The 20231-nt window shown below is 39.3% G+C and overlaps 1 protein-coding gene across 1 annotated transcript in view; it reads right to left on the reverse strand.

Moving 5' to 3' along the window:
- The window catches only part of LOC139738269 (xylosyl- and glucuronyltransferase LARGE1-like), a 28330-nt gene extending 8393 nt beyond the window's left edge, over positions 1-19937 (reverse strand). The window contains exons 1-16 of the mRNA XM_071648917.1: positions 19830-19937; positions 17671-18043; positions 15933-16044; positions 15261-15411; positions 13720-13891; positions 12226-12260; positions 10706-10801; positions 9881-10042; positions 8704-8835; positions 7992-8087; positions 6205-6396; positions 5014-5112; positions 3946-4033; positions 3070-3194; positions 2097-2252; positions 1035-1214 (exon numbers count right to left, since the gene is read on the reverse strand). Coding sequence (XP_071505018.1) covers positions 1035-1214; positions 2097-2252; positions 3070-3194; positions 3946-4033; positions 5014-5112; positions 6205-6396; positions 7992-8087; positions 8704-8835; positions 9881-10042; positions 10706-10801; positions 12226-12260; positions 13720-13891; positions 15261-15411; positions 15933-16044; positions 17671-17794 — 1920 coding nt within the window. The 5' untranslated portion in view covers positions 17795-18043; positions 19830-19937. The remainder of the gene's footprint in view (positions 1-1034; positions 1215-2096; positions 2253-3069; positions 3195-3945; positions 4034-5013; positions 5113-6204; positions 6397-7991; positions 8088-8703; positions 8836-9880; positions 10043-10705; positions 10802-12225; positions 12261-13719; positions 13892-15260; positions 15412-15932; positions 16045-17670; positions 18044-19829) is intronic.
- Positions 19938-20231: the final 294 nt, after the last annotated feature.

The raw sequence follows: 20231 nt of genomic DNA on the forward strand, positions 1-20231 counted from the left end.
AGATGGTATCAACTATTTGCACCGAGGTGATTTCTCAACAGTGCTATGTCCCGAGACGAAGTCGAGGGACATGGCACTGTTGAGAAATCACCGAGGGCAAACAGTTTTACCATGGCCCGAAAGAAAGCAGTCGATATTTGTTTTATATCCCTCTCAAGCATTTTACTAGAGTGATGACAAGGTTCCCTTTTGGAAATGTGGAGGCTTAACGTTAAATCTAGGCCGTGGCAGTGCAGCAGCAGTGCGTGCAACGCGTAGCGAACGACACCACTGCACTGTATGTATAGGCCACCGTGTATTAAACCGTTGTTGATTCCTACGCACGAGCTACACTACGGCGTGCAGAACTCCGAAAGATCGAGGTAGAAGTAGGCCTAAAGCGGCTTCGTTACCCAGATCATCTTCAAAATCGGTTTTAGTTTATAAAAATAATTCCTAAACCGTATCTGATATGTTGTACTTCTGCGGCAATTTATGAAATTCCTCCGTTACTTGAAGCAGTCACTTTGTCAATTGAGCTGAACTGCGTTGATCACACTACACACACATGCCATCGCACCACAGATTTCTGTAATGCCATCGGCACCGCGCTAGCTAGCTAGCCACTGTCGCTAGCTTGTATCGCTACTACGCGCACTGCGTACATTCTAATGTGAGAAATTTAGATGTCGATCACACGATCACGATTGCGTGCAAATCGTGGATTCCCACAAGTACTATATCACGCTAGATAGTAAGTCTTTGCACCGCATCCAGCTGTTCGTGGCTAGCAAGTACAAAAACTACATCATTTTCGTGCTCTGTATAATCATATGGCAAGAAACTTTACCTGAGGGATATAATACGGTATGGTACCTTTTAGGAATGTTCAAGCGCTCCTCTGGCACAGGTATGGTACGATAGGTTACATTTCAGGAAAGCGATCAAATGCACACAAAGATGGTATGAATGGGGGACAACGTCCAACCTTTGCATGGACAAAGACAAGAGCAGAAGCGAAAGATCATGGGCGATTCAAGTCACCTCTCGCGTACCTGGTAGGGCGTGGTCGCCGTCCTCCAGCGGGCAAAGTTTGTAGGGGCGTGTCCCTTCTGCCAGACGTGGTAGCGGAAGGTGAACAGGGTGCCCATGTCAAGCATGTGGAGGAGGTCTGCCTTTGACTTGGGGAAGGTGAGGCGGTACCGTAGGGTTTCAAATGCCGGTACCACCAAGGCCTGCAGACAGGAAGTGAAGATACATAGGGTCAGAGTTCAAGTCTATGTGTTCCATCACAAATTCATTTTTTTTTTGAATTATTATTACAGATCTCTGCAGTTCTGTCAAACTGAATAAAGACATCAATAGCACTATGACAGGTTATTAAGGTTTAGGAGATGTAATATTAGGACTTGATTACAAACTGAAAAATACATTTCTAAAATTTCTAAAAATAAATAGCAACAATATATTCTTATTTTGTGTTGGTATTGGTTGCAAAGAACGGTCTTTGGCAGGTTGTGCTAAATTCTGTATTTTGGGGTTTGATTGCTTTTTTAAATTCTTTGTTTGTTTGTTAATTTGTTTGTTTGTTTGTTTTTCATTTACTACACATAATCATGTATCTTAGAAATGTGAGCTAATATTTCAAGCATCTAATGCCATGGCCATATTTCACCTTCATACAGACTGTCTCGAAATCAGAAGGCTTACAACACAGAGTCACCACTTTATAAGACCCCAGTCAACCAAGTAAATTATACAAAAAGCATGGTCGCAAAACATGTTAACTTCATTCTTGTTAATCTGAGATAAAATATATTTGCCATTAAAGCTGTAAAAAAAAAATTATAGAAAAATATGGGACTTTTTTCTAATAACTTTGCCAAGTAGCAAGTGAGGTACCACTATAAATTTTGTTTTGTTTTGTTTTGTTTATTTTTTATTTTTTATTTTTTGCTCTATCTGATGGACTTACTTAAAAATGTCTTAAAGTGCCACTTGAAATATTTTGCAACCAAACTCTCCATCTTTTGGGTTCAATTTTTGTCATACAATAGGCACAAATCAAGCACACTGTATCCTTTTATTACCATGCCAGCCCTCACAGAAATTCTCACCTTGTTGGACCCTGCCATGTCCAGCATGCTAATAGCCTTCCTCAGGTAGTCGTAAAGACCGTACATCGGGAGGAAGTCAATGTCGCTGAGAAACAGGTACGGCGTCTGAACCTGGCTCATTGCAGTGTTCCGCAAATAATTTACGGGATAAAATTGCTGGGAGACAAAAAAAACAAAATACATACATTTTACAATACATACATGTATATGGTACACAGATATATTAGATGGTCAACATAATAAGTAATGGTCAATGATTGGTCAAAATGCAGTCACATGACTAATGCAGCAAGAATTGAAATTGTTACATTGTGAGCAGTGACATGATGTCAGGTGATATCATTCAAGAATTTGATTGGCTGCAGACGGGGATAGACTGAAATGTGTATTTATGTAGTCCATACATTATAACATATATTGTCTCGTCTTGTATATATGGCACTCAATAGTCCCTTGGTATCTAATATTTTACTTGCGCACTTCGGGGAAACATAATCTCTTGGGAAAAATACAACTCCCTCAATGAGTGTCAAGTGTTTTATCAGAAGATAAAAAGAACATAGAAACAGACAGTGACAGTTTCAATACTGGTTTGCACATAATGATCATGAAAACTGAGTCAAGTTGGAAAAAAAAAAGTTGCCTGCTCTGACCAACTCTCAAAACAGAAGAATAAAAATAGAAAGAGAGTGAAAAAAAGGTAGCACATTTAAATGGTATCATACTTTTCTTCCAGCTTTCGTACAAATTTTCAGAGTGCAGAGAAATGATATTTGGTGCACTCAGTCTATGATCCTTTTATCAATAGTCCACCTACTGAAAGAAAAATGGTTAAAAAAAAAAGAGGAATGAAAAGAAATCACTAAATTTGTCATAAATGGAAACATATTAGTGGTGATATGTGAGATCTAATAAAGGTAGTGCCATTTTTTCAGGTTGAAGACATCAAAGAATCCAAAGTGGTGAATCTCACCCCGTCCTTGTAGACGACGTGGTATCCAATGTTCTTCCTCGCCATCAGAACTTCTGAGCTGAGTGCGTAGCGCAGAAACTGCTGGGCCTCGGCATCGGACATGTACAGGGCGAGACTTATTGGGCCTAGGAAGAGAAAGAGAGAGAGAGAGAGTCAAAAGGGGCCTGAGCTTTCCATCCTAGCATTATCTTCATCAGAGGAAAAGTGACAAACAAGTATGAAAAGTAATCACATATAAGGACTACACACAAGAAGCACAGTCTAGGGAGAGCTTGATAGAGTGAGAGAGAAAATGCATGTTTATACTTGTAACTACCCAGCTCAAAACCCACAAAAAGAAGGCCGAAATAAATTTCCACTTTTCTACATTGTTTAAAAGAGCAAGCTCTAGGCTTTAAAAAAAAAAAAAAAAAAAAAAAAATATATATATATATATATATATATATATATATATATATAAATATATATATATATATATATATATCTTGTTCGAATTGGACCACCACACCCATTCAAAAAGTGATTGAAATCAGAGAGAGTTAGGACGTGCAGTTTCACAGAAAAGGGAGAAAAGATGATTTAGATATTAAAGGTCACTCAGGCATGCTGTGCAGAATTATCAATGAAAACATGTTATATTTCCCGGTGAAAGCTGCGGTGCATGAAAGCTACCAGGTAACCCTAGCTTCTCATGTCTACTGTCGGCAAAACTAAGACAAAATTAAGGTGTCATTAAGGTGTAACTAAGAGTTATGGTTAGGATTCCTGGGTGTAGCCAGGGTGTAATTAAAGTGTAATCAAGGTGTAACTAAAGGTTACTACGGTTAGGATTTGTTAGGTGTAATTAAGGTGTAATTTAACTTAGGCATCACTTACCTTCCCAGTGCTTGCAAATGGCCTCCAGCATTTGAAGTCGGTCCATAGAGAGCTGGGCCACCAGAGTCACATCAGTGTCAGTGATTTTCTGCACGAAAACCAAGAGTAGGATGAAGTACTTGAATCCTACTAAGATTCCTATAATTAGCTTCAATCATCTTTTTTACTACTACTAGTACTACTACTACTACTACTACTACTACTACTACTACTTCTACTACTACTTCTACTACTACTACTACTACTACTACTACTACCACTAATTTTGTGACTGCCATGAACACTATAATAAACATTAATACCATTACTACTGCAATGACATGTTACTACTTGGCTTATATTATCACTTTTCCTGATTACTTCAACTACATGTACTATCAATGTATAATTACCACAACAACTACTACTACTACTACTACTACTACTACTACTATTACTACTACTACTATTACTACTAAAACTCCTGCTAGCAGTAAAACTACTCTAACTACTCCTATTAATACTACCATACAAGTGTACTACCACCGTTACACTAAACTACAGCTACCGCTTCTACTACTACCACCACAGCTAATACTAATACAAATTACTATAATGATAATCGCTGGAATTCACAATGAAGGTGAATAATGCACCTACCCCTATGTACTGCCTTGTGAAAGAACTCAAAGTGATAAAATTCAAGAAGCACATTTATCAATATTTTTTCCTAATTTCTTTTTTTCTTGGTTTGCAGTTTGTTGTTGCTGTAGCAAGCCACTTTCTGCCCCTCTCAAGAAATGAGCTCTTGCTTTGTCAATACCTCAAAACCAAAGTGTGTGCCAAATTTCACTCGCCTGTGGAATTAGTGTTATTCTGCAAGCTTCTGCTGTGGCGCCACTAAAAGACTGACAAACCAAACTTACTGCTATCAAGAATTTCAACCATGACGCTTGAAAAGAAGCTTTTCACAAGCAATTCACACACTGCATAAAAATGAAAATGCACCATGCCAAGAATCTGGCTAGTTCTAACAAATGGACTCGAAGTGACAAGAGGGCGGAACTCAAATCGGTATTTTCGACTTACCGGTTTGACGTAGTCCAGGTAGTAAAGGTGGGTCCTGTGCATTAGTAATTGCTCTCTTCTGAACTCATAGCATTGGTCATCTTCATCAAGACTGCTTAACTGGAACAAACCAAGGAAGGAAACAAAAAACATAATTGATTTCTATTTCCAAGGTCACTGTAGGCAATCAAGGAAACATGATAATGGAAGATATTAAATTGCAGCAAAGCTACTAGCATGTCATATTTTTGATGCATTTCCTGAAAATTACATGTAACCCTTGGACGACACAGATGTAAGTCCCGAGTATACTCGGGCAGACGTCTATGGGGTATGCATGTTGTAGCAAAATCAGCCTGTCCTCTGAGGGTTTAACTAAATTATACAGTTGGGAGTAGAGAAACTCTTTGACAGCCTAGAGTCTGCAGTACATGACTCCAGGCATGCTGTTAGCTCCTTACAAAATCTTTTCTTCTTTGTTGGGGGGGGGGGGGGATTGTTTGCACAAGTACACAAGTTAACTCTCTTCTTTGGACCTGTAGCTGCAATCTTTGCAAAATTCATTTGTGCACTGAACATTCATTTGCCTGCATTAACCTGTTTCACAAACACACACACACTCTGACAGTTGAGATACAATCTTGCAATAGTAAATTGTAATATCCTGAGGGCTGAAAAGGCATATTTTTGGTGGAAAAGCAGTGTTTTACCTTTCCTGCAATAGACACGTTTAACAATGCAATTTGAGAAAAACAGTACTTTCCATGAGACCTGTAGTATTTTTAGCAACAAAAAAAAAATCAAACAAACAATGCATTTTTGAGGAAAACAGTACTTTCTATGAGACCTGTAGTATTTTTGGCAACAAAAAACAAACAAACACAGTGCAAATACTACCAATAAAGTAATGGTTGGCATCTCTTTGACCATGTCCCAAAGTGCCACAATCATGTTTGCATGAATGGAGCACATGTTTACAAGCAGAACTGTCATTTTATGATATTCTCTATACACCTTAGAAAATGGTCTTCAAACAAGTTTAGATAGGCCTCCTCAAATAGTTGAGTGACTGGAACATTTCTTTTTTTATTCAACTGGATACACAATATTCTCATGCATACATGTACTTTGATTATTTATTCATGCAAACCTACCTGAAATAGTGTTTCGTTGACTACCTAATTAACCTGATTATCTAATTAGCCTAATTACCTTTTCTCTCAGTGTGTTATTTGACTTGCCCTGGCTGCACCCAAACAATTCTCTCCGGAGCAGGTTGCCGTCGTACTCCAGGAAGGTGAGGTAGAGGTTGCGAAAGAACTCCACGTGCTTGTTCTTCACCCGCAGTTTCTTGGGAGAGTTCCAGTGGATGGCCTTGAGATCGGTCACCTCGTTGTAGCAGAGCTGTTGGGTTAAAGATATTCAGAGCTCATCATCCATCCATTCTCGATAATATACTGTACAGTCATACCTACCTTAGTGACCACCTGTTTATACCAACCACCTGCAGTATACAGCCAATAAAAAAAAAAAAAATTAAAAAAATCCTCTGAGACTAAAGCCATGTTAAAGGGGAAATCCAGTCCAAATATAAAGTTAGTCTGATAAGAAAGAGTAAACTATTACGAGTTCAAGGGTAAAATTTTGATCGAAATCAGATGAAAAATAAGGAAGTTATGACATTTTGGAGTTTTGCTAGTTTTTGAGGAAACAATGCTTGAAGGGTCAGTATGAATATATGCAAACGGAAAAGTGAGCATGTCATACCCTCACAACTTGCCATATAGTTTGTACATAAAATTTTGAAATTTCCAGTTTTTCATTCAAACGCAATTATGCCCATGCCTCAAATCCTGATATATCTAACTGATCACTATTCTGAAATTATTCAACCAGGAATAACATGTTTCAGACTTCAATGGCAGAAACATTAAATTTTCATCATTTTTTGTACACCATCAATGGAAAATTGTGAAGTTATGACATTGTCAGCTCACTCATTGGCATATTTATATCCACTGTACAAGAACTGTTTTGCAGAAATTTAACTTCAAAATGTCATAATTTCCCTATTTGCCATCAGATTTCAGTCAAATTTTTACCGTTGAACTCGTAAGATTTTACTCTGTTTTTATGCGACTAACTTATTTCTGGACTAGATTTCCACTTTAAGAGGCCCTGTGTATAGCGGCCATCTGTCCACAAGGGCCAGTTTTTCTGTCTCCCTTGGGTGGCCACTACAGTCAGGTTTGACTGTATGCTTTGAACACAATAACTCGTAAGATGCAGTGACCTGCTACTTAACAGAGAGGCAAAAGTAAATGAGTCGGTGCAGCGCGAGACACTAAAGGTCTATGAGCCCTGATTTGATTTGCAGTGACTTAAAAAGTAAACCAGTGAATTTGAAGACTTGGACATATTGTGGAATAACATTGGTATAATATGTATATATTACAATCTCTGATAGCATTGGAACGATCTCCATTTTTTTTTTCATTGTTTTTCATATATGTTTTTTTTTACTGTGATTGCATTTATGTTTTTAATTTCAGCAGAGTGTGAGAGAGCCTCATAGGTACACCAAAAACATGAGTTCTTCTGTAATTCCGTGGGCAATTTTCAATTAGTCTTTTTCTTTGGTGTGTGTGTGTTGGCTTGTTCAATCTTTCTGTCTCTCTCTCTCTCTCTCTCTCCCCTTCTTCTCCTTTCTCAAAATTCCATGAGTTGCTCATCTTTAGAATGATTCAAGCGAAAACTTACCTTTTATCATTAATTTCGAATGTGTTTTTTTAATGTTTTTATCAAAGTCAACTTGAACATAGTGTAAAATTGCACTTTAAAACAGACAACCTACAAGAGCAGGTATTATGAAAGTATGAAAACACATTAAAAAAATTGATGTGGTCCCAGGTGCAATTTTTTATTATTTATTTATTCATTTTTTTTTTTTTTTTTTTTTTTGGGGGGGGGGGGGGGGGGGAAGGGGAGAGGTGTCTTACCTCACTTCTCGTATTGTCACTCAGCTGTACATTCCATGCACAGGGCAGTGTGTAGACAAGAAACGGGTGCTGCTTGATTACAGCATTAATAATGTCCTGTGGAAAAATTGCACAAAAAGGAATAATAATGATAATAATAATAATAATAATAATAATAATAATAATAATAATAATAATAATAATAATAATAATAATAATAATAATAATAATAATAATAATAATAATAATGATAATAATTAGGCACAGTACAGGTGAGACACAAGCTTTTGCAACTAAAATAAAGAATAAGTGATAAGTAAAGACTTTTAATATTTATGAGCTTCTGTTGTGCTACTCTTCTACAAACTGCTTTGCCATTCATATTACTGTCAGGTAATATTACACCCAGACAAAAAGTGACATTGTATGTAAGTAAAATCCTAGGGGAAATTTGAACCCATGACCTTCTTTTTAGATGCCAGTACCTTATCCTCTGAACCATGGTGCTCCTGCGACAAGGAAGATGATGATATCTCCAGCCCGGGAAATCAACAAGATTGTCAAAATATAAAGTAATTGTCATAAGAAACCTTTGAGAAGGAATTATGCATTAAAGTTGGAAATTAAACAATAAAACAACTATTGAAGCAGTATAGAGAGGGATTTTATAGACATGCTAGAAATTATAAACATGATTTCCATTCAAGCAGGGCATCAATGTAATCCTGCTGACCTGGTCTGCGAGTGCAGTAGAAAACTGACTCATCAATTCTTTCTCAGCGGTCAGTAGCCACATCTGCATCCACTTCAGCTCACGCAGCTTGTAGAGGTCAAGTAAGATGACCCCAGTGTTAAACCCACGCCCCTGTAAAAAAAAAAGTCAAAGGTCACAAATGCCGGGTGGGTGGAAACATGGGTTAGGATTTCTTTCATAAGCATAGAGCAGTTTGGTCTCAAAAGCAGCTGAAGTACAACTGATAGATTTAACGAGAACTTACCTGTTAGTAGTTTGATCTCAATCAAGTAACATTCCGGAAGGTGCAAACTTCACTTATAAAAGAACTTTCGTTTTCTTACAGTTGCTCTGTGTTTTTAAGGTTTCGAAAACATTCTTACATATTTTTCTCAACAGTACATTCATATTTGTCGGGTGCAAGTCCTTCTGCAATACTGCAACAGCATTGCTTGGGAACAAAAATTCTTGATTGGCAACTTACAGCTGTGTATTAAATCTGGATAACTACAAACAATCCCATCATACTTGCAGGTGGTGAACTACAACATCATTATGAAGAGCTAGGTGAGAATACATGTAGCTGTAAGACTTGTTTATGAGGGTTCTCAGCGCTACTTAAACAGGAAGTAGTCACCGACGTTCCACAGTTCACATGTAAAACTAAGCCATAATCCCCCTTGCATCTCCATTTGAAAGACTTAAAGTTGGGCTCTTCCATTACTATGTCTAGTGTGTTGTTTTGTATATTCACACCTGTCAAGGGGGTGGTTTTCCGTGACCAAAACTATAAGAGTAATATCACTGAAGGTTACACCACGAAAGAAACTTTCAAACTATAAATACAAACATGGGTTCAAATTGAAAACAAAAGTGAGACAGACTATTAAACTTGTAAATGTTGTCCAATCACACACACACAAAAAAAAACACCACCAACAACAACAACGAAAAAGACATCAAATCAAAAAGACTCAACTGACCAGAGCTGGCCAAGGTTTGTGCTTCTTAAATGTTGTCCAATCACACACACACACATACATCAACAACAATGACAACAACAACAACAACCACAACAGCAACAACAACAGCAGCAGCAACAAAAACGGCAACAACTACAGCAGCAACAACAACAACAACAACCAAAAACACACCAAATCAAAATGACTCAACTGACCAGAGCTGGCCAAGGTTTGTGTTTCTTCCACAGTGTGCCAAGGTACCAGTCGCTCTGGTTCTCAACCAGGGCTAAGGCCTGCTTGCTGGTCATCCGCTGGAACAGGCCCCAGAGCTCGGCAATGTCACTGGCGAATGTTATGTCTGTATCGAGGACTATGCTCTGAGAGAGGGAAGAAGTCCAAGAACTAGAGCCAGAGTCTACCACCAGACCTTACTATTGTAAAAGTGGATATTTTCACGCAACTAATTTTCCGCGCTCAACGGGGTTAGAAGAGTTTTGCACGTTTTTAATTCTGTGGAATCAAGACATCAACTACTGGAACATATGGCAAGCAAAAATATTTGCATGCTTTTATTTTCGCGCTAGTTTCTGGTTGTGCGAAATGCACGAAAATTTCCACTTTTACAGTAATTGTCATGCTGATTCAGTTCATGAAAAGTGCAGTTATACATTATATTTGTTTAAGAAAAATGGCACGGGCACTAAAAGAAAAGAAAGAAAAAAATAATGTGCAGTTATGTTCTCCCTCCACTCCCAACATCCACCACTGTTACTAAACCATTTAGAATGTACTACTAGAATACATTATCTCATACAGCACAATCATACTTGCAGTGTAACGTACCACAGCTTTGTTTTAAATACAAAGAGATAACTCTTCTGATGGCTGGTTTTCCTATTAAACTAAGGGGGAAATAAAAACAAACAAACAAACAAACAAAATTTGTTACAGCTGCTACACTCCACCCCACAAACCAGCCCAAACACAAGACATATGGGGGCGGTAGAGTGCCTAGACCCCATGCATCGTTGCACACATACCTTTTGTAGGTCCGGGGGCAGGATTTCTATCAGGAGCAGTTTCATTAACCCGTAGAGCCCTGAGTAGTGTTTGTTGGGTATCCACTCTACATGGCTCTGTTGGAGAGAAATACCAATGTGTTTATCATACACAACAGTGTCCCTGCAAGATGGAAACAAACCCATCATGTCACACGATCCTTGTTCAATCCTTAGAGAGCTTTAAGTTACGTTCAGACGACAAGCCCTAATCTCGAGGTTAGGAGACCTCAAGGTTAAGCTCTTGCCCCTAACTTCGACGTGCGTCCACACAACAAATCTTAACCTCGAGATTACGAAACCTCGAGGTTAAATTCCTGCCCTTTTGAGTGCGTTGATTTTTGTGTCTACACAATGCTTAACTACGAGTGGGGACCCCCTGCAACTCGTGGTTACAGCGCTAACAATAAGATTCTCATGGCCCTTAACATCGAGCTAATCTCGAGGTTAGCTAACTACCAGTGCATCTTCACGGTCCCTAACTACAAGCTTAACCTCGAGGTTAAGGCTTGTCGTCTGAATGTAACTTTAGGCACTGATTGGCAAACAGGCTAGAGTGTTTTCTTTAGTGATTGGCACAGATATGTCAGTATTAAGTAGAGATTACCTAATCCCCTTAATCTCTATTGTATCACCACAGCCTTCCAGTTGGACTGAGGCACATTGTTACACCTGAATGGGCTTGCAGACTTTGACAACTAAAGGTCAAGACTGGATGAACTACTGAATAGTAATAGAAAAGGTTGGTAGGTTTAGCTAAGTGGCTGAGTAGGCAGAGAGGGTTTAGAAAGAACAAAATGGGCCTGAATGTAAAGTCTGTGCTACCAGCTCCATACTACACACATTTCAGGTAAATCTTACATGATTTTCTAAATACTTGTGGGAAACTAGCCTGTGTGTGTGCTACAGTTGACTATAAAATTTTCAACAATCCATTGTGAAAACACTATTATGAGGTCTCATGAAGCACACCCATATTCTAAAGATGAGCTGCCGCTAAAAGCTGTTCAGTGGAGGCTATCGCCACTGTCAGAGGACTAAACACACGCACATACACACAAATGATAATGATTTTGTTCAATGATTTGAGTTAATTTTTGCAACATTCTTCTCTTCAAAGCATCTAACTATGAATCACTTGTTATTGTCACCACTGTGCATGATTGACTGCGCATACTGTTTCATGCAACTGCGCAATGCAAAAATGCAATTTCATTTCATTTTATTTTATACAAAACACCATCTCTATAGATGCTATTCAACTCATAGCCACATCTGTAGCCTAAAGAGTGCACAAGTAGTTAAACATTTTGATGTTCTTTCTTTGCTTTTTTGGCTTTTGGCTTTTTGTCCACTCTTAGTTTGCCCATCAAAATCCAGAACAGCACCAGAAATGCACAACATAACCGTCACTAAAAATTGAGACCTTTTTTTTTTTCTTTCTTTTTTTTTCTGGCACACATCTTTAATGCATGGGGCTTTTTATACAATATGAGGCTCACCTTATAATTTTCAGCCAGGTAGAAGCTCACTTTTACTGAGGAAAAAAAAAAGGAGAGAGGCATACATCACAATTCTCATTCATGTGGAAAATCATAAACTAGTGGAAAGGAAGCACATGTTGCCGCAAATATACCAAACAAGGTAAATTGCTTTTCTCACATCAAAGAATTACCATTCAGCAAGTGGGTGTGACTCTTTATATGCCGAATGCCACATTATTCTAACACTGCAACGCAAGAGTGCATTTGAAACTCTTTCTATTTTTCATGTAACTTTACATAGAAGCACTGAGGCTAGAAATACAGTACAGCAATTACAGGTTATGTCGAAAAAAAAAGTAAATGGCAAGCTTTGTTGTAATGTAAATGTATTGTAATCTATTCCAATCAACTTCAGCATGGTTTTGTTTTGGAGCTACATTAATATGTATATGCCATGCTGGCAAGCCTTCCACTGAGGCAGTGCAAATGTGGTACACAAAGATTCAATCTGGCTACTCTTCACTGTGTGCAAAATCTGTCAATGAGTGTATCCATATAAAACAGTTTTTGTAGCTGATTCTCAGTGAAAGCCACAATTTCATGAACTACAATGTTCATTTAAGATATTTGCAACTAAATGCATATGCTGTACATGGATAGGGAAAAAAAATCACATGACTCAAACTAATCAAAATGTGAAATTTCATATAAAATACCCGATCAGTTTACAACAACAATTAAGACAGCAACAAACAAATATCAACATATATTTTGTTAATTGATGCTCAGTCTATACATGCCATGCAAGCTTTAATAAAAACTACCAATGTACATACTTGGAAGGTTATTGTACATGGTAGTGATCAACTTTCCTAGAGCAAGTAACCAAGGACAATGGGACCCAAATTGGCAGCATTCAGTTTATCCTCTCTGTTTTCATTGTTCTTTACATATTGAATTGCTATTGATGCCGCATGATTTTGATAATAGGACACACCGAACATTCAATAGCCTTCAATTAATGTGACCAAAAGCTAAATGTGTCTAAAAAAGTCGAAAAGTACCAATACTCTGATTTTGGCAAGATCAATCTCTCATTCTTTAACTTCAATTTCTTCAACTAGTGCATCCCTTATCTCAGCATCAAATAAATAGTAAAGAAAGCTGGACATCAGATGAACACCGTATTGAGAAAAACAGCTTTGAAGTTTGAAACCAGTGAAGTTCAATAAAGAGAAGCACTTTGAACAATAGGAAAACACAAAGCACTGTGCTGACATATGCTCTGAAACTCAAAACTTTAAAGTTTCAAAGCATGCCCAGACCTTTATAGGCTTTTTGACAAGATGAAGTCAACATGCAAAATTTCTGACAATGAAACAGATCTCAAGTTTCTCAGTTGTAAACCTGATCATCTTCTCTAGAACGTTTTCTCAGATTTTGATACAAAGTACTTGTGACTTCATCAGATTTTGATGGTGACAAATCACCCATCAAGTGACAGGAACTCACCTCCTGGTACATCCCAAGTTTGGAAGAGGGTAGAGAGGATCTGCTGACCCATTTCGTCCGAGATGAAGTGGAAGTGGAGAGGGTTCTTCCGGTAGAAGAGGATGGACTTGATGAGGATGATGACATCTCGACTGGCGTTGTGACCGGCACAAACAATGGATACATGGATGGTCTGAGGAGGAGAAGGAGTAAGGGGAGGAGGGCATCATGGAAGAAAAAGAAAAGTATGAGGAAGATGATCAGTTACAGGTGTGGGGAGAAGAAGAGAACAGGAGGAGGAGGAGGAAAAAAAAGAGGAAAAAATGAAAGGTATGAGGAAGATGAAGAACAGGAGGAGGAGGAGGAAGAGGAGGAAGAAGAGGAGGAGGAGAAGGAGGAGGAGGAGGAGGAGGAGGAGGAGGAGGAGGAGGAGGAAGAGGAAGAGGAGGAGGAGAAGGAGGAGGAGGAGGAGGAGGAGGAGGAGGAGGAGGAAGAGGAAGAGGAGGAGGAGGAGGAGAAGGAGGAAAAGGTGAGAGTAGAGGAAGAACAAAGTAGGAGGAAGATGAAAAATTAGAGGGCAGGATGAGGAGGAAGAAGATAAATTGGAAGCAGATGAAGAGTTGAAGGAGGAAGAGGAGGACGTGAAGGAAGAGTAGGAGGATGTGAAGGAAGAGGAGGAAGAAGAAATGAAGGAAGGAGATGAAGAATCAGAGGAGGGGGAAGAGGAGGAGGAGGACAAAGAGGAAAAGGAGGAGGTGGGAGAAGAAAAGTAGAAGATGACAAATGGAGGAGCAGGCCAAAGAGGAATGAGGCGTTTCAGGTGGAGAAAGGATAAAAGTACATGTAGGAGATGAAGAGTTAGAGAAAAGAGAGAAGTACAAAAGGAGAAGGATGAAGAGTTATAGAAGGGGAGAGGAGGATGAGAGGGAAGTGGAAGAGCAGCAGCAGTAGGAGCAGAAGGGAGGCATACAAGAGGAGGAGCAGAAGGAAGAGGGGAAAAAGAGGAAGGCAATGAGAAAATGAAAGAGAAACACTGTGCAGAGATCAACACCTGTCTACTTTTTTTTTGCAATATTTCAATTTGTTCTTTCATTTATTTATTTCTTTTTTTGGGGGGGGGGGCAGAGGAAGGACAGCATCTTTGTTAAATTTCCAAAGGTTTCAACATGGATGCAATTTTCAACATAATTGTGAAGACCAGAGAGAGAGAGAGTAAAATGAAGTTTTGTTCTACAAAGTACTAATTGCACTATGCTATTGTTCACAAATGTAACCCAATATCACAAAACAAAACAAAAAGTCGCCAGACATGGATACTTCCTTTTAAAGGGTAGATTCTGGAAGAGCACACTTTAAGCTTAAATAGATCTTAATGCCATTGTAATTACAATGTATTTGATTGCAAACTTTCTTTCAAAGACCTATAAATTGGTTGATATTAGCAGAAAAAAGGCCCAGCATTGTTCCCTGTCTGTTCTTTCTGGCACCCCATACTTCTTTATAAGAGCAGTTTCACATTGGAGCAGCAACAGCCATGAAGCACAAGTGCAAGTGGAGCTCACCTCACACTTAGGGATGGGGTCAGAGTTGACACAGTTGACAGGGAGGGAGCGATTGGCCTCAAGGGGTCCGGTGTCACCTGACACATTATTGTTCTCCACCAACACCTGCTGGTACGTCTCGTAGGTCTGCTGCAGCTGACTCTGTGATATGCTGAAAAAAAAAAGAATTACAAAAAGGAATCAGACTGTTAATTCTCTGACAATGCAAACTGTGTCCTGGTACCAAGGCAAAGATGTAAGATGAGTTTTACCACATCTGCGGTGCATCAATTGCCCTAGATACCTACTAATCAGCAATGCATAAGAAAAGAAATCTCACAATCTTAGTTTGACCTTTCAGGACATGTTAGGTACTTGGCCAGTGAAACAAATATGTTTCTGAACCTTTCGAAACACACTGAGCCTATCTTTTTGGGTTGCCATTTCACGAGACATGTCAATATCTTTGTTGCTATTTCGGGGGGGGGGGGGGGGGGATCTAGGAAAGAAGGAAAGTGAATGGGTCATATGTGCGTGCTATGTCCCACACCTTTATACCAAGTTTGCACACTAATTAAAGCAGCAAGAATAAACATGGAAAGGAAAGGGATGAGGCAAAAAGGAAGGGAAGAGAAGGAAGTGGGGCAGAGCACTTAGCCTTACTATAGCCTTAAATCACAGGGCTCCACACACCTGAGTTGTCGTCGTAGCATCTGGTTCTCGTGCTCCATCTCCTTGACCCTGTCGGCCAAGATGGCCTCTCGACTGTTGAATCCCAGGAGGTTGCTGTTCTCCCTTGCTGCTTCTATCAAGTCAGTTGAAACATGAGGAAGACAAGGTCATATCTCATACAAGACACAAAGGTGCGCCTTTATCTTTCTAGTTTCAAGTTTCAAGTTTCAAGTTTATTATTCATTTGTCTTTCTTCCAACAATAAGCAATATAACAATAACATAACAATAACATTGACACTTTCTTTCAGGAGTATATAGGAACAACAACAACTAACACTAAAATTTTTTTGCAAATACATAAATATATAATTACATGTGTATGTGAAATGATAAGAAAGGGTAACAATATTTTGAGAAAGGCAAACGAGGAGACCTTTCTATGTAGCATAAGAAATCGCAGTGACATGGTCCTACTGTACAAGTGTACATGTACATGCTACTCATATGTCTGAAATTGTAAGTATTGGATTCATAACCAAAAATAGTACATATTGAATATATTTGATACAGATAACGTAAGAACAAGATAAATTCTGTAGGTGCCTACCCACACTTTATTCCATTCTGGACAATACCATCAAAATATTAGTAAAACATTTCAAAAACAGTTACATACATTGTATAATGAAGCACTAGCTTGGTGATATCATTATCTATGTTGTATCTGATATTGACAGCAATAATATCAAATCGTTTATGCAGGCCTGGTTTATGTGTGCTTAACCAAAGCAAAATTTGACAGGTAATACCACCAAATGAATTAAATAATAAATGCTTGATTACTGTCACCGTGAGCATTCCATAAACTTTGTAATGTTTCATGTATAATGTAGCCCCCTCCCCCTTTGCCAGTGTGCATTGGACTTACATGCAATGATTGTATCATTTACAGTTGTATAATGTCATTATCTTTCCTGTCATCTATCACTATGCTCCAGGCACTAATGATGCTCACCTCAATTTAAAGGCATAGCAATCATGTTTTACAGCTGACAATTATGAGCCAATTTGTTGGCATACAGTACTAAGAAGACACATCCTCTGCACTGCAATATGACTTTTCCTGTGCCCAAGTTTGGGGTAAAATCAAACAGAGATTTAAAGGACAAGTTCACCGTCATAGACATGTGGGTTGAGCGAATGCAGCAATAATAGTAGAACACATCAGTGAGAGTTTGAGCAAAATCAGACAATCCGTTCAAAAGTTATGAATTTTTGAAGTTTCTGCTCAGTCAAGGCTGGATGAAAAGATGAGTACGATATAAAGAAAGAATAACGAAAATTCAACATATTTCCATTTTTCTCGCATAACAAAAGAACACTCGACTTCTCTCTTTCAGAAAGCAGGGGGAATAACATTACCCTTAACATACATCGGTAGCAAGTCGAAGAAATGTGCACTTTATTCAAAAAGTAAAGTTTTGTGAAATTCTCCTTTTATTTTTGATAGTTGTACGCATGTGACATCATACACTGTAGTAGTCTTCTCTTCCAGCAGTGACTGCGCAGATACTTAAAATATTCGTAACTTTTGAAAGGATTTTCCAATTTTCCTCAAACTTTCACTGATGTGTTCTACTAATATTGCTGCATTCTCTCAATCCATATATGAAGGTGGACTTGCCTTTAAGATTTCACCCACAAACTGTGCAACAGAAAGTACAATAGTATGCCACATCAGAATACGCACAACTTACCGCTGTGATCGGATGTCACGTAGTAGAGCAGAACCAGGAATGGAACAGACAGGAGTAAGATGGCCGCGTAGACCACGCGACGGTGTAGGCGGATGACGGCCATCTTCTGACGCTGCACCTTCATCACACTCGCGGCTCCAATGCTTCACCTCACACTCACTCCTCCAAAAACGTTACAAGTCCACCAGCGAATATCGGAGTACAAGACCCAACTCATTTTTCCATCTCGCGTGTTTGGCTCTAGATTTCAGTCACATGGCGCGTGGCGTTCTCTTGATACTGCTTGTGAAATATGTGGCTGGCCAGGAAAGCCCTGTTCATGAAACTGCCATCATCTTGCTAACTAGTTAATGTGGACTTCCAGACAAACAATCTGTGACAGAGTGAAAGAAAAATGTTATTGTCATATTAAATTATAATCAACAACAGTCAGACAGCATGGTTAATCATAGTGACAATTGCTCCTATGAAATACAGACAGTACAGTGTCTGCACACTAAGCTTTAAATTAAGCCAAACATAAAACTTACTCCCAAATTACCTCTGGGGCACTCCTTCACACAGTAGAGTTTCTAATACTAATTAATAGTGCAATAATAAATTTACTGAGCATGCTGAAGGAGCGCCCCGAGTCAAAAGAGTGTTATCTCTGTTTGTGTAAGGTGAAAAAGAAACACAAATTTTCGCCCAGGTATATTAACGTTAGTTATAACGTTAGAATATAGATTTTAGTCTAGGTAGTAGACCATCTAGGTACATTTGTGTAGTTTCTAATTCTAATCTACAGACAGTAAATTTAGAGCCTACAGAGTACAGAACAGGTCCGACCTAGATCAGTCCGGGAAACCCGCTCATGAGGACCGCCCCCGCGTACAAGGATGGTCCCTCCTCATGAGGACCTCCCCCCGCCTCATGAGGCCCCCCGGGGAACGCCTCATGAGGCCCCCCATTTACTTCTTATTCATCTCACATCTGACGTATAAATTCCGCCCACGATTCCGCCGCCCGCTTACCGTTTGGGCGCTTTCTCTGGAATCATCCTGCGACGCGACGTACGTCGCATCACATCACGCATCCAGCACATACCAGTCTGGTGGTATGTGCTGGATGCGTGATGTGATGCGACGTACAATGTACGTCGCGTCGCGGGATGACTCCAGAAAAAGCGCCCAAACGGCGGAATCGTGGGCGGAATTGACGAAGAAAGTGAACTCGTCATACCTACAAAGTGATTATTTTGCTAACAAACTGGAGTATGTCATCTACCCACCTACTCTATCAGTGTGGAATAGTAATTTGGAATATATGGACGAGATCAGGTTAGTAGAGTCTACTGATTTAATTTTTCTCGTTACGAATTTATGTAAAAAGATGTCAGACTTCAGCTTCACGAGGCTGATTCGTGCGCGGAGAGGTGAGAGCCGCAGAAAAAAGCATCGAAAATATTTAGTCGGATCAGGCCGCTAGGTGCTGCAGTCTTGCATTGTGCGAACGCGCTGGCGCCCGTGTTTTGATGGGCGCTCTGCATCGGTTGATTAAAACTCGATTAAAAAAAAAAAAAACATACAGGATTTTTTCTTCTTTTCATCATGGATAGTGGACATGTGTGTGTAACAAAAAATCACCGTGCAAAGTTGCGACAATTTATACGTCAGATGTGAGATGAATAAGAAGTAAATGGGGGGCCTCATGAGGCGGGGGGAGGTCCTCATGAGGAGGGACCATCCTCGTACGCGGGGGCGGTCCTCATGAGCGGGTTTCCCGGACTGAGATTACATTGTAAAATTTATAATTATACTCTGTATAGATCTAGTCTAGTAGCAGTGCCGAAATGAGATCAAGATATCAAACAGTAGTAAACACAGTTAAAATGTGTAGATTGAACCTACAGTGTAGATTCTAAGGCTACGCAAAATTTGATATGCCGGCGCCGATATGCCTAACTTTACGTTTAGCACGACAAAGAAAAGTCGATTCCGCTTGCACACATCAATATGAATACATGGGACTACTACAATGGTGTTGTACTGCGAGCGTACTAAATGATCCAGATCTGGGAGGTAGTTCGATAGATGCAAAATATGCCCCGGTAATACGAATGACAACAACAAAAACAAACCCTCAAACTCGTTAAAAAGTGTTTCGACAAAAATACTCACTAACAGCTTCAAAAGAAGAATGTTATTCAGCAAATTGCCCCAACTCGCCAGACGTGAAAAGTATAATTTAGAAGGCTATAGTATAGCTTTCGTCATTCAACTCCCGTTCACCCGCCCGTACTAGTCCGCGTATCCGTCACAGTCTGTGGTATCCGTAGTACACAGCTAGGCGTTCGACGACTTCACCACTAAACGAATACGGACGGTACGAATATGGGCGCATGCAGTCAGTTTATGGTACATGTAAATTGTGTGTTGTGCAGTATGTTGATTGATGTATCGTGACTGAAAGGGCCACAAAGGCTGAAGCTATTTTGTTGGGTTAGAGTTAAACAGCAGAGGGCAGCATGACTACTAGTGTTTGTTCATCATCGCATCATTGTTGTTGAGTGGTTTGAAATC

The sequence above is a fragment of the Diadema antillarum genome, unplaced genomic scaffold (assembly GCF_040938485.1).
Source record: "Diadema antillarum isolate AM-2024a unplaced genomic scaffold, OU_Dant_1.0 seq00000732_RagTag, whole genome shotgun sequence".
Lineage (NCBI taxonomy): Eukaryota > Metazoa > Echinodermata > Echinoidea > Diadematoida > Diadematidae > Diadema > Diadema antillarum.